Source organism: Peromyscus leucopus, chromosome 2 (genome assembly GCF_004664715.2).
Source record: "Peromyscus leucopus breed LL Stock chromosome 2, UCI_PerLeu_2.1, whole genome shotgun sequence".
NCBI lineage: Eukaryota > Metazoa > Chordata > Mammalia > Rodentia > Cricetidae > Peromyscus > Peromyscus leucopus.
Window position 1 is genome coordinate 128639281 of NC_051064.1, and position 24535 is coordinate 128663815.

The 24535-nt window shown below is 48.5% G+C and overlaps 1 protein-coding gene across 1 annotated transcript in view; it reads right to left on the reverse strand.

The window, feature by feature from the left end:
• Nucleotides 1-23094, reverse strand: part of C2H1orf94 (chromosome 2 C1orf94 homolog) — a 43601-nt gene extending 20507 nt beyond the window's left edge. The window contains exons 1-2 of the mRNA XM_028857708.2: nt 21906-23094; nt 2283-2974 (exon numbers count right to left, since the gene is read on the reverse strand). Coding sequence (XP_028713541.1) covers nt 2283-2974; nt 21906-22219 — 1006 coding nt within the window. The 5' untranslated portion in view covers nt 22220-23094. The remainder of the gene's footprint in view (nt 1-2282; nt 2975-21905) is intronic.
• Between the last annotated feature and the right edge of the window lie 1441 nt (nt 23095-24535).

The following is a 24535-nucleotide window of genomic DNA, read 5'->3' on the forward strand; positions in this document are numbered from 1 at the left end:
AGCATCTATGGACTCGGTGTTTGAGGGGTTCCTGGGACCAAGAACTAGATAGACAGCTTTATAAATGTGTATACACTTAAGTTATATTAGATGTTATATAATATATACATATACCCACATGTGTATACACGTAAGTTATATTATATATTATATAATTAATATACATACTCACATGTGTATACACATATTATATATTATATAATGCATACATATACTCACATGTAGACATAATTATTATTAAGGCATATCTCTGTTAGAAGCAGAAAGTTGGCTTTGCCATCTGCCCTTCACTCCTTCCTCAGACTGGCTGTCTCTGAAAGCCTCTGCAGAGCTTGGCTAAGAAGCCCATGTGCAGGGGGATGGCTCTGAGCTGCTCTGGACAGGCTGCAGGCACCTGGGAGCTCTGGTACTAGCTGGCTCTGAGGCCCTGTGCTTCATTTGTTACCTATGGCAGTGGTCGTGATCCCACCATATCATGGACCCCCTAAAATCCAGCCCAGCAGCCTCGAGAGCCTCTGCATGGACCTGGACCTTACCTTCCTAGCAAAGGAAAGCACTGCTCTAGCCAGGGCCAATTTAGGAGACGGTGACAATTTTAGCAGAACATGTCCCCAGAGTCTCTTCCAGGAGTTCCTCTGGTTGCTGAGTTTAGCCCCCAGCTAGAATGCTGAAATAACATAGCCACTAATAATAGTCATTTCCCCAGAGACTGGCATATTTGCAGCCTCTCGCACATCTACACTCAGTCCCTTGAACATCTGCAAGACCCCTGACATCTGGACATCTGGACTCTCTCTCTCTCTCTCTCTCTCTCTCTCTCTCTCTCTCTCTCTCTCTCTCTCTCCTCTCTGTCTGTCTCTCACATGCACACATACATGCCTATCTCACCCCCTGCCTCATAACTATATAGACACACACGACAAGCACACTCACCAATCTACACGCAGGCATTCCTCAGACGTGCCGCCCCTGTGCTTTCCCTGAAGAATACACTCACCTTACACAAAGCTCCCTCTGACACATCTTGCACAAAGGCACTTTCGGAGTGTGGGGAGGGGAAATGGACAAGACACTGCTAATCTGCAGCCCCCTCAGCAAGGAACATGAAGAGCACCTCTAGAAGGAGAAGGTGAGTATTTCCCTCTATGGGGGGGGATGGGGGGGTTCAAACCCCTCCCACCCACGGCCATCATTCCAAAGCCCTGTGACTCCTCCAGGCCTGCTGGGCAGAGTCCAGCTCGCCATCTCAGCTCTGATTTCCTGGGATCCCACAAGTGCTCCAGAATGTAGAATGCTCTGGAAAGTCACCTTGTTCTTGTTTCTCAAAGGAGTGGATCTGAGGCCTCCCCATGCAGCCACCGTCAGTTAACCCTCACACTTCAGCCTGGGGGGGGGGTGACCTTTCTTTCGGTTGGCATGAATAGAATCTATTCTCCTAGTAACTTTGGACTTCGGGCAAATGGCTCTGCCATCGGAGCATACACAATGCAGAAACCCAGAGAGGAGTCAGGAGCACTGGGAGGGGGCTGAGTGTCCTGGGAAGACTCTGGAGTCCTCATTCAATTGTTGGAAATATACTTAGCTAAGCCTCTAGAGTCCCAGAGAACAAATCCCAGGACCAACAGTTTGAACCATGCCTGGATAACCCAAGCCCTAGAGAGAGTGGACCAGTCCTGATGACCAGGGTGGGTGCCTCCATCAGAGGTTAAGTATCCACAGCTGCCAATCAGTTTTCTCTTCTAGCCTAGACCCCAGGCTGGGATCTTTCCTTATAAGGTAAATACTTCCTCCAGCATGCTCTGGGTACCTAGTAAAGTCAGAAATTATACCTCTTCCAGGGCCCAGAAAGACGCTAAGCTAGTGAAATGCCTGTCACAGCAGCCTGAGAGCAGAGGTTTGGATTCCCAGTTTCTGTATAAAAAGCTGCATGTGGTGATGCCTGTCTGCAGTCCTAGTGCTGAGGAGGCAGTCAAGCTCTCTGGAACCCACTGGCCGGCCAGCTACTCTAGCTGAATCAGTGGGCTATGTGTTAGGTGAGTAGAAGACCCTATCTCATGAAGTAAGATGGAGAGCCGCAGAAGAAGTCACCTGACACCTCTGGCCTCCAGACATACACGTATGTATGCATCACACACACACACACACACACACACACACACACACACACACACACCCCTAGAGACACTGTGTTGTTTTGCTTTGCACCAGGATGCACCACGGCCTTGATCAGCTTTCCTGATCCCCGAAATCCCCTGTACTTCCTTGCTCCCCGGCCCACTCACCAATCCAATGGTGGCCCTCAAGAGTGGGGTCAGCTTCAGTCTTGGAGCAGATCTTGGCAAACACTGGGAGCTGCCTTTTCGGAGGACAGAACTCAGAGAGCTTGTCAGCGGGTGCGGAAGGGGGGGGTGGCGGCGGCAGCAGGAGGAATGGACCCAGCCCCATGGGCTCCCGGGGTCCGGAGCCATTGAACATGCTATTCTGCAGGAAATCCTTAATGACCTTGGTCTCTTCCAGCACCATCTTGTTGTCGGGGGCCTTGGACATTTCGGTAGACTTCAGCGGGAACTGGGCCAGGAGCTTGCTGATCTCTGAATTAGAGGCACCCAGGCTATGGCTCTTGTCTTTAGATCCCTTGACGCTCTTGATCTTGGCGGCATGCAGGATGCCCGTGACTGTAGACATGGCCGAATCACAGTCCTGTCGGCTACTGATGATGGGCATGGACAGCTTCTGCTCCTGAAGCTTGTCACCAGCCGTTATAGGGGATCCTGGGTATTCAGTGCTGTCTGTCCCCAGAGGAGGCACAAGAAAGCAAGAAGCCAGCTCTCGGGTCCCCTGGGAAGTGACAATAGGTGTTGCCAGCTCCCCGGAGCTCTCCTGAACCAAGATGAGATGTTCTTTGGTGAGACTCAAGAACTCCTGCTCCACCAGCAGGGAGATCTCATCCTTGCCACTGCTCAGCTCCAGAGCTCTGCAAAAGGTTCAAAGACACAGGGGACTTAGTACAACAGGAGGCAGGCCTCAGGGAAGGTGGGTTCACAGCCTGTTGAAAACGTGTTTCCTAATGAGAAAAACCTGTTGCTTTCTCAAGAGGGAAAAATGGGCCAGGTGGACACAAAGCCAACATCACCCACTAGGCTATGGTGCTGAAGATGTCTGTCCCCTCCTCCTCAGACCCCAAGATAACAAACAGCAGAGAGACGGTGCACTGGGGAAATTTGCCCAGCAACAAAGGGGCTGGCTGTGACTAAGCTGTTCAATGAATACAATCCAGAGCCTGAAGAAGTCTCCAGGAATACAATATAGCCAGTCCCCTCTTGGAGGATGGTGGAGTGTACAGTAAGGTTCACACCTGCCTCTGTCACTTTTAATCTGTGTGACCCTGAGCAAGTGGGTCAGCATCTCAGATACTCTGATATCCTTGTGTGATTCCCAGGAATATCACAGAGGGGTGTTTTAACAGTGCAGGCACCCTGTCACAAGGGCCATACACCTGTCAGCTCTTAATGTCTGCATAGCTCAGGCTCAGTCTGACCGGACCCTGACCCCTGCGTTCCACAGTGTGACCATCTGGATATCTGTATCTACCCTTGCTGTCGTGGTCTCTGACAGGGTCGTGGCATCTGAATTGGAATATTATTGTGGATGACAGCAGCACTTGGTCGGACCTTGAACCGGTTCATAAGACTCTCCCTGTCGCCTGTCTCCTATCCCCCTGTCCCTGATGACCATAATGATCTAGACTCCATCAGCCTGATGGTGCTGGGTGAGCCGATGAAGTCCTAGCTCCTGGTTACTGGTTCTCCTCGGGTGAGGGAGAAAGTGATAAGCCTGCCCTCCTAACTACCCAGCAGCAACCTTGGTGAGGGGGCAGGCACCTTCCTCCACTGCATTCCCAGGGGAGCCAGGGTCCCCCAGTTTAGAAGTACCTACGATGCGTACGTGAAAGGGTTTCTGGGAGGGGTAGGTAGCATTGCCTGTGCCTGGAACATCCTGGAAACTTGCTCAGCAGCCTCTCGTGGCACACAAAGAGGAAAGATGGTTAAGAGGCAGAGGGAAAACGTAGAAGGGATGCAGGAATGGGGCTCAGCTGCCGCAGCTTCACCGTGGGTAAACCAGAGTCACTTTGAATCTGTGTGACCCTGTCTGTCTGTCTGTCTGACAACCCACTACCCACTAAGAGGGCACAAGAATACCCAAAACAGTGTTCAGGGGGTGTCCCTGCTTTCCTGGTAGTGCTGTTGGCTTGTGAACATACACACACACATGCCCTCTCTCTCTCTCTCTCTCTCTCTCTCTCTCTCTCTCTCTCACACACACACACACACACACACACACACACACACACACACACACACACACACACCTTGATGCACACAGATGTGCACAGAAGCAGGTAGGCTCACACTTCACTCACAAGCGCGGGGGGTGGGGGGGCAGAGCCTGCCTTTGACAGTCCACAGGGGAAGACCCACTTCCTACTCTCACTTTCTCTTTCCTTCACACTCTCCTCTCCCTCTCCCTGGCCCTCTCGAATACCCCCTTCCCTTTGCCTCCTTCCCATGTCTAGACTTAGGGCTATAAATAGGCCCTACTCTCACCGCGTGCCCCTGGAACAATCAGAGTAAAGAGGATGCCCCAAGTTCCCGTTTCTCCTCCTCCTCCTTTCAAGGAATCCGGTGAGTCTCAAGTCCTAGGAACCAGTCATTTGAAGGACTGTTTTTGCTTTCCCTACCCCACCCTCCACCACTGCCTTGCAAAGTCAAATGCCAATAGCTTTTATGAATTAGCCTCACCCCAAGGATGCTTACTTTTTAACACTGTGAGCATAGCCTTGTGGGCACACTTAAACAACAAACAAAAGCAGCCCTTGTCTCTCAGATCAGAGCTACATGCTAAATATGTATAGATCAATTATGTCTGGGGCTTCCTTTAAAAGTAACCCAGCTGAAGGAGGAAGAGGGGTGGGAGGGGGGCACAACAGACCAGTTCCTTCTTAGGCTGTACATGCCAATCACAAGGAAAGCTGGAAGCAGAACCCTGGGGCCATCACCCTTGTCAGTCTGCCGGTGTCTGTATTTGGTTTCTGGGTTACACACACACACACACACACACACACACACACACACACAGAGTCACCACTGAACCTTCAAAAGTGCCAAGTGGCAGGAAAGCAGCTGCTTTTGTCCCAGTGTGTGTGTGTGTGTGTGTGTGTGCTTATATGTGGTAAATGAATGTGTGCTAGTATACGTGTTGAAGCCAGAGGTCAACTTCAGTTATCTTCCTCAGGGACATCGCTCACAGGGTCTCTCACTGACCTCGAGTTCATCAACCAGTTGGCCAGTGAGGCCCAGTAGTCCTCCAGTCTCCATCTCCCTAGGGATGGGGTTACAAGTACATACCACCATGTCACCACTTTCCTGTGGGTTCTGAGAACTGAATTTCGGCTCCCACACTTCAAGGCGAGTACTTGAATGACTAAGTCATCCCTTAAGTCCTCCACAAAAACACCTTCTAAAAGACCTGGAGGTCTCTGTGTCAAAAGACCCCCATCGTGGTCCCTACTTGACATCCAACTGATACTCCCACCATTCCCAGCCTGGAAGGCAGGCGATGGGAAAGAACCAGTGGGTGCTGAGTGGGAATTCCTGTGCTGACCCTTAGCTCCTGTATAAGCCTTGTTTTCTTACACCTGCCAAGTTAAGGCCATGCTCTCTTCTCAGGGTTAGACTGTGAAGATATTGTAAAGTAGGTAAGTTAGGCAAGGGCTTAGTGCAAGCCTGGTACATAGCAAGCCAGACCATCCTGTTTTTATCAGTGGTTAGATCTGTAAAAAAAAAAAAAAAAGGCACCCCAGCCCACCTTTACACAGTCTGCCATCACCACCAGACTGCTGTGGGCACCGAGAACAATTTAATCCCAGCTCATTCAGCTCATTCCCCTCTGGATACTCTGCCAAGGCCGAAGGGGTTGTTAAAAAGTTAGAAGAAAACACTGTACCTAAAGTAGAGCTACCCACTCTGGCTGTGAGCTCTCCAGGTACCTGCCACAAAGGCTACTCGAGGCATCATTGATTATGAATCTACCAAAAGCCACAAGGGAGGCCTGGTATCAGCATCCATGCCCACACTTGATCCTTCCACACCCCTGGACACCTGACAGCATCATTCCCACTTCACAGATAGGAATGGTTTCCCTTTGAAAGACGGAGGACCTTGTCACCATGTTAGGGAGGAAGCTGATGTGGGGGAACACAGCTGGTCCACTTCCTGTACTCACTCCTCCAGTCTTAGCCAGCCTTCTTTCTGGAGTGTTCCCCCATCAAAGTCCCCCAGCTCCTGCCTGAGCTTTGTCCCCCCGTCTGAATGTGATCAGGGATGTTGCCACTTTCATCCTGTAATGCTAGCCCTTGGAGGAGCAGCATGGCGAATCTCCAGCCTGTCGTCTGTGGCATTAGCCATCCCTGACAGCTACATGTCAGCTGCATGTCTGATGAGCATGTCCTCTGAGTCTTCCACCCGTTCACAGTTAGACGTGTCTAACTGGAGAAGAGTCCAGGACAAGGCCATGGGGACAGTGTCAAAGACCCTACTTCCAACATGACAGTAATCCGGTATCAACATGTGGGGAAAATAAAGCAACCTGATAGCATCCAGTCTCCAAGCCTCCGTGAGAACCTTTATCAAACACCCTGCAGTGATCAAGATTCCTCACATACCTCAAAGTCCTTAATCCCGTGTCTTCCCAGCCTTCTCAGCCCCCTCTATCCCCAAGAAAATAAGATAGGCTCTTTCTTGTTTGTTTTAGAAAACTCCCTGGTCACAGAGCAGGGACATTCTCAGAACTCAGATCAAGCAATTCCCTTGCTTAAAACCACCTTGTGGATTCTCATTACTCACAGGATAAAATCCAAACCCCTTTATGATCCTGGGGACACTATGCAAATTGGCCCCATCTCCCATTCCTTCCACCACCACCACGTCGATCTTTTATCTGTTCCTTGAAATGCCAAGCTCATTCCTGTGACAAGGGGCTCTTGCATTTCCTGTAGAATGAATGATCTGTGCAACCCCCTGGATTGCTCCTCGCCTGGCTCCTCTGCAACATTCAGGCGTCCATTCAGGTGCCATAGTCTCCAAGTGGTCTTTTCTATCTGAATTTTATTTTTTTTAAAGAATTTTTAAAAAAGATTTATGTATTTATTATGTGTACAGTGTTTTGCCTGCACGCGTGCCTGTACAACAGAAGAGGGCACCAGATCTCATTATAGATGGTTGTGAGCCACCATGTGGTGCTGAGAATTGAACTCAGGACCTCTGGAAGAGCATCCAGTGCTCTTAACCTCTGAGCCATCTCTCCAGCCCTCTGTCTGATTTTTAAAGAAATGTTCCACCCTCTCTTGCTAGTCATGCTCTATGGGAGTCTCCATCCGTCTGTTTCTTTCATGGCATCTGCCTCTATCTAGTGATTATTATTATTATTACTTTATTATTATTATTAATATTATTAAAAAGGTGGTACTGCCCCATCATATGCACTCCATGAATGCAGGGACTCTATCTAGGTCATCACACCAGCCTTGGAGCCTAGAACAGCACCTGGCACAAAGCTCCAGCTAGGCAAGGATTTGTTGACTAAATGTATGAATGAACTCTCTTGTCTCTGTCCCCTGTTGTAATTTCTCTTCCCTTCTCCTGGCCAAGAATTGTGCCAGCTTCTTCTGCCTGTTGCAACCTGCCTGGCTTTGCACTCAGTTCTGGTCTGGCTGGCATTCTCTTAGGTTAATTAGAATACCCCCACCCCCACCCCCACCCCCCACCACCAACTCCTGCTCCTGCTTAGCCTGATCCCTGGTAGGCACAGGTGAAGGCCTTTCATCAGCTGCCCACACTCCCTGACTGGTATGGAGACTGGGAGGTACAAACCCTCAGGGAGCCCACACTGACTCTCTGCAGTCAACTAGGGTTTCATGGGAGCATTTTCTAAGCACCACCTAACTTTGCTAAGTTCAAAGATAAGCATATTTCCTGGAATCCACCAGAAAATTGTGTGTGTGTGTGTGTGTGTGTGTGTGTGTGTGTGAGAGAGAGAGAGAGAGAGAGAGAGAGAGAGAGAGAGATGTTCTTTCAGTGCAGATCATCATCAGTGCCACAGGTCTACATTAGATGGTTTCCTTGATAACTTTCCTTTTTTTTTTTTTTTTTTGAGACAGAGTCTCTCACTGAACCTGGAGCTCATCAGTTTAGATAGACTAACTGTCCAATGAGCTTGGGGAATCTGCCTGCCCTGCCCCACCCCCCCACCCCTAGGATTACAGATGGGCATTGCCATACCTAGCATTTATTTATTTGAGTGCCAGCAATCTGAACTCAGGTCCTTCTTGCACAGAGCACTTTACCCATGGAACCGTCTCACCAGCCCCTAGAATTCCCCCTGAGTTTTGCTAGTCCTGCCACCCCTCTCTTGGTGTTCACTCTCTCCTTTGGGTTGATAAAGGCCTTAAAATCTACCAGGCTCTAGCTAGTGAATCCTTCCAGGAAGGCGACCTAACTCCTGGGCTCCTGACAAAGGAATCAAGTCAGAAGCCATACCAAGGTTGCTAGCCTCTCGGCTTCACCAGCCTCTGAAAATGACAATTGTGTGCTTGTGATTCCAATGCTGTGTTATTTCTGCATTTGCAATGTACAGAATTGTGTAAAAATAAAGGCTACTGACGGCCTGGCACCCCTTCCCAGCGTAATGACTAAGCAAGCATGTTGTTAGCTCCCCAGCAGCAGTTCTGTGTGCATGATAACACAGAGCAAACATGAAAACTGCTACTCAGCTGAGCCAAACAACAGAAAAATGCAAGCAGGAGATTGTTAGCGCCGAAGGAGGACAGCAAGACAAATATGTTCTTCCAGCCATGGCATCTTAGACCAATGACAAACACGTCACCTAGGCCAAGTGTCCCGGCCACAGGATTGAAGCAAATCGAAGGCGTTGGAGTCACACACAGACTCAGGCTTGAACTGTGGTTCATCTGCAGACTGACCTCTGACCTCACAGTTCTGTATCTACCTGGTGGGGTACAGCATGGTAGAACACTTAAGAGGTAAGTTCTTGGAGGGAGGCAGAAACTAGACTCAACTCCCCACCACTTCCCAGAGGCCAGATCTTTTAGCCTCATATCTAAGCCACAGATCCTATTTATGAAAATTGACTAAGTGTTAGCATTTATTACATGACACCACTCTGAGCTTTCCCTACCATAGCCTCAGTGGGGTAGTATGATGATCCTATGAAACATTTCTACTTTATCATGCTTTTATCAAATCCTTTATCAAATCCTTTGATAGCTGCTTCTCTTCAGGATTCAGTTAAGAAGCAAAGACTTAAAATGTGCTTGGGGCTGGGCGGTGGGGACACATGCCTTTAATCCCAGCACTTGGGAGGCAGAGGCAGGCAGATCTCCGAGTTTAAGGCCAGCCTGGTCTACAGAGTGAGTTCCAGGACAATCAGGACTACAGGAGAAACCCTGTTGTGTTGAAAAAACCAAAACCAAAACAACAACAACAACGAAAAGCTAATTGAGAGCCAATCTCTAAGCCTAGCTTAAGTCACACATCCTGTGCTCCAGTACAGCCTGGTGATTCCATCTGACTCTAGTCCCCTCGCACCTTCCCCAATCTTCAGACCTGTCCTGGGTTCCGCATATATGTTCAGGCTCAGTCTGGTAGGTCTGCCTGTACTGTTCCCAACCTCCAGGCTTGGTCCCAGGCACATATCCCAGCCTGATAAGTCTGCCTGAGACCAACATTTCCATACCATACCCAACTTCCAGAACTAGCCTGGGATACACATGTGTGTCCCAGCCAAACCTGGGGTGTCTTGGGAACCTTGCCCACCCACACTATCCCCAACCTTCAAGCCTAGTCTCAGACTCACAATCACAACCAGTGAAAGAAAGAAATCCATATCCCCAGGTCTTATGACATACACAAACAATGTGAAAGGCCAAGACAGAACATCCCATGAAGTCCACCAGTCGCATATAAATGTTCTCTAATGAGAATTTCCTGGATGAACTCTAAAACACAGAACTTCCAAGAACAATCATAAACTTCATCAAAGAACTCACATTTAAAGAGGAGAGAACAAACCAGCTCAGTGAATGTCATGAGAACAGCAGTACATGCCTGAATGAGGTCCAAGAAAACAAAAACATATGGCAGAGTGAAATATCTAAGACAACTCAAGACTTGAAAACTGAATTCAGTAGAAAAATATTGAAGAAAACTCAAGCTAAAATGAAGATGAAATAAAAAAATTAAAAAAAAAAAACTCAACAACCCAATTAGAAAACTCAGAGCTTGGCCTACAGAAGGCCACGGTGCGCATTTGTTGAAGAAATCAAACAGTGAATGAACAGGTGCTGCCCCACAGACAGAGCAATGGAGTCAGCGGTAAACCCGAAGCCCCCATTCTGAGGCTGAGGAATTTTAGTGATGTGGCACATGGACAAAGATGTAATCCTCTTCAGTAAGTGGCTTGTCACAATCCTCTAAGTCCAAATTTATAATTCATTAAATGACAACTAAACAAGATTCTGGAGTTTGACTCTAGAGAGAATGATTGATTTCTGGCAAAAAAAGAAAAAGAAAGAAAGAAAAAGAAAGAAAGAAAGAAAGAAAGAAAGAGAGAGAGAAAGAGAGAAAGAAAGAAAGAAAACAAAAAACATTTCTCCCTACTTTTTAAAATGTCTTCATTGTTCAACCAAGAACCCAAACCAAAATTCTGGGTTCTGCCTCCATGTCTCCGGCTCGCTCAAAGTGCATAGGGAACCCCACCTGCTCACTCCTTACAAGTAGAACGGATCAAGTAGAAAACAAAAGATCAAGATTTGAAGCTAAAGTAGAGGAATTAGACCACACAAGCAAAGAAGAAAGGAGGAGGAGGAGGGAAGAGAAGGACGAAGAAATAGAAGAAGTAGGCAGGAACTGTGGGACACCACAAAAAGACCCAAATATTCAAACTAGGTATAGATGAAGGAGAAGAATGCCAGACCTATTACCTAGACCATATCTTCAACAGGTCCATAAGAGAAAACATCTCCAAATTAAGGAAAGACACAGCCATTCAGATACAAGGAGCACACAGAATATCAAATAGTCAAGACCAGAAAAGAAACTGCCCATGGCATGCCACAGTTAAAACACTAAATATTCAAAACAATGTGTGGGTACGGAAAGATGCAAGAGAAAAAACACATCACATAGAAAGGAGAGCCCATTAGAATAACGTAATTCCTTAATGGAAACTTTAAAATCCAGAGGAGCCTGGAGTGATGTACTGCAAGTTCTGAAAGATCACAGATGCCAATCTAGACTACTGTACCCAAGGGCTCCAGGCAAGGAGAGGCCTCCCTGGAGAGATAGGGACTCTTGCACTTAGCATGAATTTTTTTTCCCCAAGGGAGACCCATCCTAGCTAGGGTTGAAGACGGTGATGTTTCTGGCTTTTCTGCTTACATGGAATCAGAGGCCAACATTCTGTTCCCATGACACACATATCATACCATCCATGGTGGCCTCTGACCACTGGGAAGGGAATCAGGGCAGGGAGCTCATCAAAGTTGCCTATCTTCCTCCATCTTCTCCTGCTCAGGCCCAGTACTCACCAAATGACTGGGTCTCCTCTCCCCATACACTATACAGCCATGCCCACACATCAGTTATGCACACACTCATGCACCCATGCACATAAAGGTATGCCCCAGAGACATGTACAGGTGCACAACCATGTACACACACCATAGTGAAGCACATACACTACATGTATAACACAGGCATATACACATATATCACAACCATATACACAAACTGCAGCCATGCACATACATACATACGTACATACATACATACACCAAAGCCATGTATACATACATGTATCCCAAAGCCACACACACACACACACACACACACACACACATTTCACGGTAACTTCTTGCTTACAAACCAAGGTTGAGTCCACCTCTCTGGCCACCAAGAGACCCAGACCACTTCTCTGTTTAGAGGTGGTGTCCAGTAGTCATCTAGGCAGCCTGTGTCCCCAAGGTACCTGGACCCCTGCTGAGCTGCCAGCTATTACTTTTCTGGTAGCGAGTCCGGGGTGTAAGGAGGGTCTTTGAAAAAGCTTTGGTCTCCCAGCTCCCCCTCTCCCCACCAATCCTCCTCCCCTCTCCAGGCCTCAGCAGGATTAAGTGAGATGATGAATTCCAAAGCGCTTGGTAAATTGTAAGGAGCACTATGCAAATGTTAGCGCTTCTGACTGAGAGGCAGCAGGGTGAGCCGGAGTCGGACCTGGTGGCAGCCTCTGGAGTCCCGCAGACCAGGTTCATACATAGCCTGGGCCCTGTGTCACCAGTGCTGCCCAAGGTGTAAAATCACTGAGACCTCATTTCTTCAGCTGCTAAGTGGGGACAGGATGGCGACACCATCCCGGTCAAAGGTAAGCAACACTATAAAATCGCTCTGCTCCCAGCGTGCCAAGCCTGTTTATCACATTTCTCAGCAAAGGTCTTCACACACCGAGGAGTCCATTTCCAAGAACGTCCCAGGAACGCACGGTGGACTCAGTAAATATCAGCCTCCTTCTTGCCTGCCGTGCTTTTCTTTGAAACTCCTCCTTCTCAACCCGTCATCCTGAGATTTCTCACCCTGTCAGCCTGGGATTTCTCACCTTTGACCCCTAGAGTGCTCTGGAAGTGTCTAAGAGTGGTAGAACACTGGTTCTATTGCAGGTTCCAGGGCATTGGAGTGTGGTCTCAAGTATAAACATTTTCAGTGGGGCTTCCTTCTTAGACACAGTCTGGATGCATGACTTTTCCTCTAGAGTCTTTACAGCAGTCCTGGGACTATCAGTCATCAGCAAGTGGAAGTGAGACACGCCCCTCCACACCACGCCCCTTCCTTGAGTCCTCCTGAGGGGAACAAGTGCTGAGAGGGGCCAAGGCCTGAGAGAGCCGGGTTTGGAGAATGAGGGACTCAGTGAGCTGGGGAATGAGACAGGAAATGCTGGGAATAAATACAGCAGTAAAGGAGCTTCGGCTGGGAGCTACCGAGTGATTCTTATTGTTCAAATTATCTTTAAAACTTTTCATTTGAATCTGTTTAATAAGGGAAGGCTTACCCCAAGGAAGAGGTATTTTTTTAATGTGACTTGGGAGCTGAATTGGAAAGAACGTTGCAACAAAGATATTAAAAAGGGGATTAAACCAAACCACTGGTGGCCCATCTCTGCAGGCTCCCACAACCTGCGACATAGCTCCTGAAACCATAAAATTAAATTACAAAGGGGGACACGGGAAGCGGGAAGCGGGACGTTAATCATGATCCGTCTTCCTTCCCTGCTCATGGCTCCTGGTGTTAAGCAGGCACAGAAGGCTGTTGGGAAGGGTGTCTGCTGTCCAGTGAGCTCAGGTACTGAAGGCCCTTCAGGATTCCTATCTTATCTCAGCTCTCTTCCAGCTGGCAAGGTTGCCTAACTTGACCTCCAGCATCATCCCAGTCACAAAATGAGAGTAATAGTGACCACCTACATGGACAGGTTGCTCGGAGAAAGAAATAAGAGTACACTGACTTCCTAGGCCCTCGCACGTACAATCTGCTCAAGAACACGAGAGCTCCCTTTTATGCAGCCTAAGGCAGAAGGACAAAACCTGCCGTGTCTTGGCTTGCATGATATTCTCTCCCTACATGCCTCAATGCTCTCTCTCTCTGATGGCTATGACCCTTTGCTTGGATCCTAGCCACCTCTAGGCCTCACTCTTCTCAAGGTGGCATTTTAATAGCTCATCCATCATTCACTTCCTCCCTCATTCATACATACTGCATAATCATGAAGTGCCAGGAACTTGGCTGGACACTGAAGAGACAAAGATGAGTAAGACCTAACCCCTGTCCTTAAGGAACCCCACAGTGCGGTGCTGGAGGGGACCACTGCCACAAGGCAGTGTACAGCAGGCGCCAGGTGACCATCACCTCATCAGAACATCAAGACTCCCATACGAGGACGGAGCTGACAGGCATGCTTCTGGCCAACAGGCACTAAGAACACTGGCTCTAATTTGGTTCTTCAATCCCATCACTGTTATAAAGACTACACCACCCTGCCCCTGGTGCCAGGGACGCATTTGTCTTTTGTGGTAATCGCTTCTGCTTTCTCTTGTTAGATAATAGAAGTTACAAAAGTCTCTGGCTCCCGAGAATCTCTTTCCCTCACTTGACTAGTTTCCTTCAGCTTGAGTCATGAGACGTCAAACCTCCTCTCCACCCTGCACTCTTGTGCTGTCATTTCATCTTTGCTAATATCAGCATTGATGGTGAAGGTGATGATGGTGCTGGTGAGGAGGAGGAGGAATGGTAACCGTGGTGGCAACAATGACGGTGGCGTGATGATAATGCTGATAGTGATGATGTCGACAATAATTGGGATAATGGTGGTGATGATGGTGACGGTAGTGACAATGATGATGGTGGTGTGGTTAGTGATGATGATGATGATGAGATGATGGTGGTGATTGTGCTGGTGATAACAATGATGATGATGGTAACAGCCATGGCGGTGATGATGATGACAATGATGGTGCTGATGCTGATAGTGGTGATGATATGATACTGGTAAGGATTGCGCTGCTGATGCTGATAACAATGATGGCGATCATGATGGATGATGACAGTAACAGCCATGACAATCACAATGACGGCTATGGTAATGATGATGACAGTGGTTATGGCAGTGTTGTGATCATGGTGAGAGCAGTGATAATGATGCCAGTGAGGAACATGGAGCTTTTTATCTTATTCCAGGTGCCATTTGACATCACATTCATTACTCCATCAACACAACCTTTGAGGGTAGTGACTATAGCCTTTCTCCATTTTTCAGATGAGGGCAAGGGGAGAAAGCTTAGGGATAGTATACTTCCAGGTCCCCGGTTTAATCCCCAGTATCAGAGAGACAGGATGAGGAGATAGAGAATGGTATACTACCTCCTGTTTCTAAGACTAGGTTGGAATTCAACAGATAAACAGGAGAAGAGCATTCCTGATAGTTGAGTAGCCTGAGTAGAGGCAAGGCCATTGCATGCCTGCTGGTGCTCATCTTAGATTATAGAACACTGAAAGAGGACAGCAACATGTATGCCTAGAGGTACTACATGGAGTTACTACACAGACTCCTGACGGCCAAGCCAAAAGATCAGAGGCCAATGCGAGATGTTCAGGCAGGGCTGTTGACAAGCTTCAGGAGGATGAAGCTGGGGGGGAAGGGTGGAGGACTTCTTGCAGGGAGAGGAAGCAAACACATAAGAACAGGAGCGCAGAAACAACAAAAATGAGGAAGCAGCCAGGCGGTGGTGGCACACGCCTTTAATCCCAGCACTCGGGAGGCAGAGGCAGGCGGATCTCTGTGAGTTCAAGGCCAGCCTGGGCTACAGAGTGAGTTCCAGGAAAGGCTCCAAAGCTACACAGAGAAACCCTGTCTCGGAAAAAAAAAAAAAAAAGAGGAAGCGATGACTCAAAGGCCAAGATGGAAGGAACTGGAAGAGAAAGGCGGGGGCTCTGGAACCTCTGGATCCCTAGTTCATGCAGCTACTTAATAACAGTGGTAGAAAGAATTGCCCTTTTGGAAGAGTCATTCAAACAAGGCAAGCTCCTTGGTTTCCCAGGTCTCTCTGGCTTGCCCTGTGTGAGAGACTGCTGTAAGCAAGGATCTCCTGGAACAAATGAACTTGAGTGAAAATCTCTAGGCTGCCCTGCCTGGCTCACTCTCAATTTTGTTTTGTTTGGATGTTGAATGTCACATGCTTAGTTCATGGGACAAGCAAGGGTGGGAGCAGCACAATGTCAACATTGTGGGGGTGGACAGGCTCTGAGACCTGGAATAGGGGGGCTCAGGAGGGAGGCACACCTGTTTATGGATCCCAACCTGAAGCCCACAGGGTCCCTGACATCATTCTCCAACTACTGAGAGACCTGGGAATATGTGTTCCAGCAGCAGAGTGCCCAACTGCCTTCACCAGACTCTCAAGGAGGTGTTGACTCCTGGAGGGGAAGAAAGCATGGCTTTTCACTTTAGAAAGCAAAGATGCCCAGAACTGCCTGGAATGGGAGGCACGTGTCAGGATGGGTCTCCATGTGTGGATCTTGTTAGTTTTACTCTCATCTCCAGGCTCCATGCTTTCAAGATAATAGTCAAAGACAATGTGTGTCTGAAGCGATTTCTCTAGCAAAGTAAATCCACTCAATTGCTTAATAACGATAGTAGAAAGAATTGCCCTGTTGGGAGAGTCATTCACACAAGTCAGTGAGTGCCTTGGCTTCTCAAGTCTTTCTGGCTTACCCTGTGTAGATTGGCTTGAGCAAGGGTCCCACTGGAACAAGTGGGAGTCAGCAGCGCAAAGCACCAGGCTGCTGGGCTCCTTCTGATTTTGCTTTTAGTTTTGCTTGCATTTTGAATGCTTAATACAGATTTCTTCCTGCAGACTTATCTTTCTGTTAGACTTTACAAGACACTCAGCAAAGCCTTTGACCTCTACAAACCAGGTTCAACCTGATTTGACAAGCTCACGTACCCAGGGAGGGTCTGGAAGCAGTCAAGGAGGCTGATCACAGGATCACTTTCAAACCACTCCCTTTCTCTCTCACAGTACACTCCATCCTTAGGAAGCTCCCATCCTTCCCTAAACTTGCTGAATTCTTTCCACAAGCTCTGCCTCTCCATCCTCAAGACCAGGGACACATTTAATTTGGGAAGTCTTGACAGCGAAGCTACTGTTAATTATGACACTGTCTTCTACCATGGAACTGTACCCACATCATCTGCTACAGTCACAGTGCAGGGGTGTCCAACCTATCTCAAAAGCCTTCTCTAAGTCTTAATCATGTGCTCCCTCATTAGCATGCTTATTGTCTTACATCACCCATTGTCCTTTACAAGACACTGAAGCTCCATAAAAGATGTCAGGGCCTGTCTCCTCTTTCTGTCACAAAATAATGTTTCACCAACACATTAGATTGGAAACAGTTAAGTGCACACTAAATGTTTCCTGGATATTGCTGCTGTCTGGTGAGTCTGGGTCCCACCCTACTCACTGGACTGGCAACTCTTCAAGGGAAGAGGTTTTTCCCTTCTTAGCCCTGTATCCCTGTGGCCCAGCACTTGGGCCTCATCTACAGAAGGAATCAAAACAGAAATGAACGAACAAGTACTGTTCTGTAGTCAGAGCAATGGAGTCAAGAGAAAACCCAAAGCCCCCATTCTGAGGCTGAGGAATTTTATTAGTGATGCTGTGGCGAATGAATGAATATGTAATCCTGGAATATGAGTCAGTAAGTGGCTTGCCACAATTCTCTAAGCCCAAATTTAAGACTAATTAAAAGATAACTGAGCAGGATTCTGGAGTTTAATTGACTCTAGACAGAACTATTGATTTCTTGCCAAAACCCATTTCTCCCACTTCTTCCCCCCTCTTTCAATGACACCATTGTCCAACCCCAAGGTAAAAACCCTGCATTCCACCTCTTTGTCTCAGTGTGCCCAAGCCATCATCAGGGTCCCTGGATCCCTCATGCTGTACATGGAACTCTCTACCCCTTCCACCTGTGGTACAGTCACCGTGGTCCAAAGACTATTCCCCTGTGGGCCTCAACTGGTCTACTGCAGCATCTTCCCAGAGACCTCTGACTTCTCTCACACACCCTAAGCCATCCCTGTGAAGAAACCGAAGGGATCTCTGAAGACCTCCCAGAGTGTGTCCCCACATAATATGCACTAGACCTCAGCTCTATGCGGTGATACTTGGGGGTCTCTTAAGACCTCACCAGCCGACTTGGGTGTCAACTGGCACTATGTCCCCATCCCTCAGGACCTTCCAGCCACACTCTCTTTCCCAGAGCTCATATCATCCTCTCAGGGTCCTTGCGCTTGCTGTATCTCCTGTCTCTCACCTAGATGCTTCCTCCAGGATTGTCAGACTACCAGCTGCTTACTGGCATCGGAGACTCAGCTCCTAGGCGTCTACATTCAGCCGAACGGGTCTCTTGCTGTTTCTTTGTTGGATGTTGCTTCCACTGCTGCACTTGTTGCTATCTGATATCATCTCACCTCTTTTATGTGCTTATCACTGGTCTCCCCAATGAGAAGACTGTCACATTTTGAAGTCATCATAGATCTTTTTTGGTTTAAATTTTACTTACTTTCTGTTATTTTATCTGACTCAAAAGATTTGTCCCCCATCACTTAGCCCTGCACTGGGCACACAGTAGCTACTTGATAAATATTGTTTGGTTGAGAAAAGGAACTCCTATGTGCCTAGAGAGCAAACACAGCATGAAAAGGAATGTGACTGGGGTGCCAATCATCACTAACAGGAATATATAATGCAGCAAGGGGGGGATACCACCCACATATCTGCACTTGGTTCTGGGGACCCCATTGCCATGAGCATGAACAGGAAGCCAATATACGAGTCAGTTAAAGAGTAAAAGAAAACTAGGGGTATTCATCTTGCAAAGCCAAAAAGTCCTGGGAGGGGTCTTTTACCTGTTGTCTTTTACCATCTAAAGGATTACAGACAGGGGAGAGTAATTCAGGAGCCCCAAGGAAAGAATACCGATCACTTAGTTTGTTGGGAACAGATTTCAGCTCTAGGGAAGCGAAGCCCCTTCGAGAGGGTTGACAGCTTCAGACATGGCACTCCTCCATCTGAGAGAGGGTGTGAACAACTGCTTGGCAAGGACATCACGGAAGTGACTCAGGCAGCTCAGGATGGCCTCCAAGACCTCGTGTCAAGGTTTCTAACACATTTAGGGACAGGGTCAAGAAACTTATTTTGGGATCTAGAGAGATGGCTCGGTGGTGAAGAGCACCGGGTAGTCTTCGAGAGGACCCAGCTTCCATCTGCAGTACCCACATGGCAGTTCGCAACGGTCTGTAACTCCAGATTGAGGTGACCAATGCCTTCTTCTGGTCTCTTAGGGCACCAGGCACACATGTGGTGCACAGACATACACACAGATAATTTAAAAACTTTTAATGTTTGTGAATAACAAGATTTAAGAACTTGCTTAGCGATCCTAAAAAGAGATACTATCAAGAACTTGCTTAGCCAATCTGAAAAAGAGACACCACCTAACCAAACTCTACAGATTGGGCAGGGAAAAGATTGATAGGTGGGTGTCTCGTGGCCTGAACACCCTGGTGTGCTCTCTAGTTTTAAAGTCTGCCCATGATCACTCAGAGCATGGGGTTCCCAGGTAATGTGACTGTGCAGAGATGCTTCATGTTCTAGGGGAAGATGACTGTGCTGGTCACAGCTGGGCCAAGATGGTCCAGTACTTCATTTCTGAAATTCTACCCTTTCTTAATGGTAGAACCTCAGACCTCAGGCAAAGAAAGGAACTTCTTCAACCCTCAGCCTACTCCTCCGTGACAAATTATTTTCACATCTGGGAGGCTGTGAGTTTGAGCTCATCCTGGGATGTATAATGGCTTCCAGGCCAGTTTGGGCTCATATTGAGATCCTGTCTCAAGATAACAAATAAATGAGCATAAATTTCATTTAAAAGTGTGTGGGGGGGTAGCAACTGAGACAAGAACGGCATAGTTTGATAATTATAGAAATTTAGAACTATAGACTCTCAATGCCCTAATTTATTTTAGGGGGTTTGCAAATTTGTATGGTGAAAACAAAATGAGTTTGAAAAGGTACCTACTCCTGCAAAAATTGCAAGGTTTAACAGAAATCATAACTCTTGTTCTATTAGAAGGGATTTATCCATCCTAATTCCTAGCAGGACCATTGAACAATTCTTGAGTTGTCACCTCCAGGAACCCCTGCCATCACCCCCACTTGGAGATGAGGAAACCAAAGCTCAGATCCATCATAGAGTCACAGGTTCTGTAGCCGGCACAGGGCTGAACCTGGTAGTCTGACTCCAGCAGCATGGCTGCCTTTCATTTCAAGAAGCATTCATTCACTGTGTTCCGCTGGGTGGACAGCCACACAATCGTGATGTGGTTTCTTCATCTAAGTTGGTGGTTCCTCAGGTCTCCTCTCACTCTCTGAACTCTTTCAAATGCAACCAGACTTAGAACTCCAGTTAGCAAAACCAATAAAAGCCAGAACAGCTCTGGCTGGGGCCTGTGTGGGGCCCGGCAAACAGCCCACTTGACTCCAGGGTGGCCATCTGAAGGACCCTCGGGTCTTGGAGCACCACATGAGAACTCTAGATGAAAGCCAACAGTGGTAACCCTCCCACGCCCCAAGCTCGATGAATTACATATTAAGGCAGCCTTGTTTGTAAAATGCATCTTTCATTTCTTTGTTTCCCATCACATTCGACCCTCGTTATCAACTCTGAGTTGGACAAGGCAGGACACATCATCCTCAATTTGCAGATGAGGAAATCAAGGCCAAATGGAGTGAATCAGCCGGCCAAAGGTAGGCCAGTTCAATTTCCGGCCAAGTGTGGACTGGACGCAGAGTCTGTCTCCGTGAATTTGGTGTGACCTGGCAGAGAAGGGGCTATCTACTGGAAATTGCTGCTGACCTTTGATCCAGAAAGTGGACAATCAGCTCCTTGGCCACTGAGAGAGCTGAGTACAGCCCCAAGGTTTCCTGTGCCTAGGCGCTGCTCCAGAGCAGATGGCAATGAACAGGGCAGAGGAGCTCAGTGCCACTCCACAGACTAGCCACAGGATTCTGGCTATAGAAAGGCCATTTCCATCCGAGTCGGTCCCGCTGAGCACAAGGCAGAGGAGGCAGAAGCAGCCAGCATGCTTCCTACCTTCATCTGCATCGAGCAAAGGAGCTTGCAAAGGGACTGGAGCGAGCACCGACCTGAGCATCTGCTCTGCGTAGCCTTCCCTCTCAGCTATTGCTTAGAGAGCCCTGAAACCTGAGGCAGCCGATAAATGTCTGAGTGGTTCCCCCAGCTCTGAACCGAGTTGGAGCATGTGTTGGGGGCAGACAACACTTAATTATCACTTAGTCTTTAATTAGCACTTAATTATTAACACTTAATCCATCTGTAAAATGGGGACACTAATACCTGTTTCATAGGGATGCTGGGAGGATTAATTAACGCTCACAGCCCACTTTGAAGATGCAGAGCCTTGAAAGAGTACTCAGCAGTGACATTAATCACTGCAGCGGATGCATTCCTTTTCCTAATGAGATCCCTTCTTCCTCTCTGCCCCTTCCTCGCCTTTCCAACATCCAGCCCCAACAATATCTCCTCAACTTTTCCCTAGTACAGAAACACTTAGCTCTGTGTTTCCCAGACATGGGATTTCCCATCCCGGAAACCGGCTATTTACAGCCATCTTCCCGCACTTTAATTTTCTATTATGTCCTCTGAATATGTCAATGCCTTCCCAGTAAATATTTTGATGTGCGCTCTTGCAGTAGCTCTGTGGATGCTGAATGGGACAGCTGCTTTCTGTATTAGGGGATTCCAGATGTGGTTTCCAAACCACCAGACTCATCTGTGCCAATGCCTGAACTTTTCCTGCAAGAGGGGAAAGATCATCCAGTTGCCTCTGGAGACAGTGATCTAATTCCTAATCTTGGTGAGAATGCTCTTGTAAGGACCCCAGATCTTCATCTTAGTTGCTTTTAGAATGAGAAATGTCTCCTTAGCAGCTGGAAAGAAGCTGCCAGTAAAGGTCTCTTCCCTCGCGCTGAAACTTCAGGACCTTGGCCAGCTCCCTCCTCCAAACTGCCCCTACTAAGAATTATGGGGAGGGAAAAAAATGTATGTAGAGCTTAACACCGGGCCAGATCGTTCAACCCGAAGTCAGACTACAATCTCCCTCCCTTCATTCCTTGATAATCAACCAAACAGGGTACTACTCACTCATCTTGGAAGCTCACAGTCGCAGTCATTGGAGCGGAGAGTTTCTCCAGCGAGGTCCTGGGCTGCAGGGACTCCGGCAAGCCCTGAACTCTCTTCCAGATGTCATGGCAAATCTTGTCTAGGCTATCCTGGGGTGTGTCCTGGTGGATCCAGACATATCTGGGGAATGGCCCCAGGGCGGAGGGACGCTTGGCCACCAGGGCCGAGGATGGAGGGAGCCCATTTCCACTAGCCATCCTCTTTCTCTCTTTCCGGAAGCCCCTTTGTCCACCCAGGGCTGGGAGACAAAGGGACTGTCCACCACCAGCCCTCATTCACCAGAAAAGGAGCTGAGGACTGGGCCTGGGAAGTAGTCAGTTCTGGCTGGCTGTTGCTGCAGCCAAGGGGTGGGTTTCAGAGGCCTTTGGTTTGGGTAGGGATGAGGAGTAGGGGGCGACTTTCTTTTGGGGAGGGGGGGCTTATGTTGACTTGCTTTTATTTGCTCTTTCCTGACTTTTGCCCCCCTCCCCCTCTCCCTTAGAAGAAAATATTTAAAAGTCAACAAAAACCAGTAACTTAGTAACCGTGGAATGCCCCGGAACTCAGGAACCAAGCGCCTGGGCGGGCAGAATGACATCTGGGAACGGCTGGAGGGGAGGACTGGCTCTCCCCACAGAACCCGGCACTCCCCCGTTGCGACGTCCCTGTGACACCTTTCAGGGCCTGGGACTCAGCCCATTCTCGCCTGTCAAGCCACTAAGAGGGTTGAGTAAGGGCTGGGCACTGTATTAGACTGGGTGAGGGCAGGCCATGGGACTGTCACCTCCCACCTTCCCAGAGATCCGGCGCACACGGAGGGCTAACGGCCCCCGCCCACCGCAGGTCCTGGCTTTAGCTCTCCCGGCTGCCCCCTTTCGTCCCTCTCTCTCTGCTGCTGCTGCTGCTCTGCCTCCCTAGAAAGAAATCTTCAATGCCGTGTTGTGCTGGCAGTCAGCCTAGCCCAGGTCCCCAGCGGACACCTGTGGCGCCTCTGCGCAGAGCGGCGACTCAGCACCGCAGGGGTCCCAACCCTTAAAACGGGCGCCGATTGGGCAGGGCGGGCCCGGGCGGGGGCCAGCAGATTTGCGTGCCGAGTAGCTCCCACACCCCTGCCGTCGAGAGCTGGGATTCTTTCTGTGGGTTCAAGCGCAACGGCTCGGCCGCTGGGTGCGCGGGGGCACGGGCCGGGCGTTCGCACCCAAGGATCTCAGGTGGAGTGGGGGAGGGGTGCAGCTGGGAAGACCCCAGGAAGCCTCCCTTTTGAAGTAAGTCAAAGTGAAACAGTGTCTCTACCCCACCAATGAATTACAAACTTCAGAGCCTGCGGGGGTGGGGGACTTGCCCCTTGGTCCTCTGGCTTTAAGCCTAACTGCCGAAGGCCAAGGACTGAGCTCAAACCCTATCCTATTCAAGCTAAAGAGTTTAGGACTACTTTTTATTCGGCATACACGGTGGGAGGAAACTGAGTCTCCAAGTCCTAAAAGGTTGTGTCCAGAGTTCAAGAGGGAAGACTGGAATTCAAAAGCTCCGGACTCTAGACCTGATCTAGTGCCCTTGGCTCCCAAGCAGATCCCAGTGCTGGGACATGGAGGCAGGCAGAGGTGGAAAACAAACAAACAAAAAAAACACAAAACAAAACAAAACAAAACAAAAAAAACTCCGCTCACTCACCTTTACTAGGGATCGATAGTCCCCACCCCCACCGTAGCTTCTCCTTACAAACGTGCACAGCACCTGGCCAGGCCAGGCAGTCCCTGGTCTCCCCCCCACCCCACCTCCCACCCACAAAACAGTGGTTACCCCTCCAAGGGTTCACCCTGGGAAGAACCAGCAGGAGTTGGAGGAAGAAAGAACAGAGGCAGATGGAGACAGCCCGGAGCAGCCAGTCTCGGTGAACTGACACTATACTCCTTAACTGTGTGATCTGAATCCTTCTTCCTTTTTCTCCACTACTCACGGACCTTTCGGTACCAGGTAAGCTGCTGGGCCCTGGAGAAGCAAGATGATGGAGAAAGCAAGATGATGGAGAAAGATCTGCTGATTCCTTTCGCAGAGCCATCTTCTGACCAAGGGAGGTGTATTATCAACTCAAAAAGCCAGAAGCAGTGACCCACAGATAGACCACAGAGCTGCTGCGAAGTAGCTGATTTTGAAAACTGAGTTTCTGAGCTGGGGCGTGGTGGCACACACCTGTAATCCCAGCATTTGGTAGGCTGAGGCAGGAGGATCTCAAGTTCCAGGCTAGCCTGAGCTACACAGTGAGCCAGTCCATCATATTTCTGGTACACAGTAGGTACTTAATAAATTCATGTCGGATAAATTAATGGCATACTGTATATATAAAGTGTCTGGCATACTGTAGGTGCCCACTACGTAGCTTTGCTCTTTACAGAGGGGCTGAATTCCTGGAAATGTTGACTCTGAGTTTTGCAAGCCGAGCTTCATTCCTTTTTGATTTTCATTATGAAATTGAAGATGTGCTCCTTTGGGGAAAATTCTGAGGACCTAGACTGAATAAAATTATAGTTAAGAATGTAGAAAACCTTTTAAGAGTGTATTTAAAGGAAAAGTGATCACTTCTGATGAAATATTAATAGTTCTGAAAATGTCAC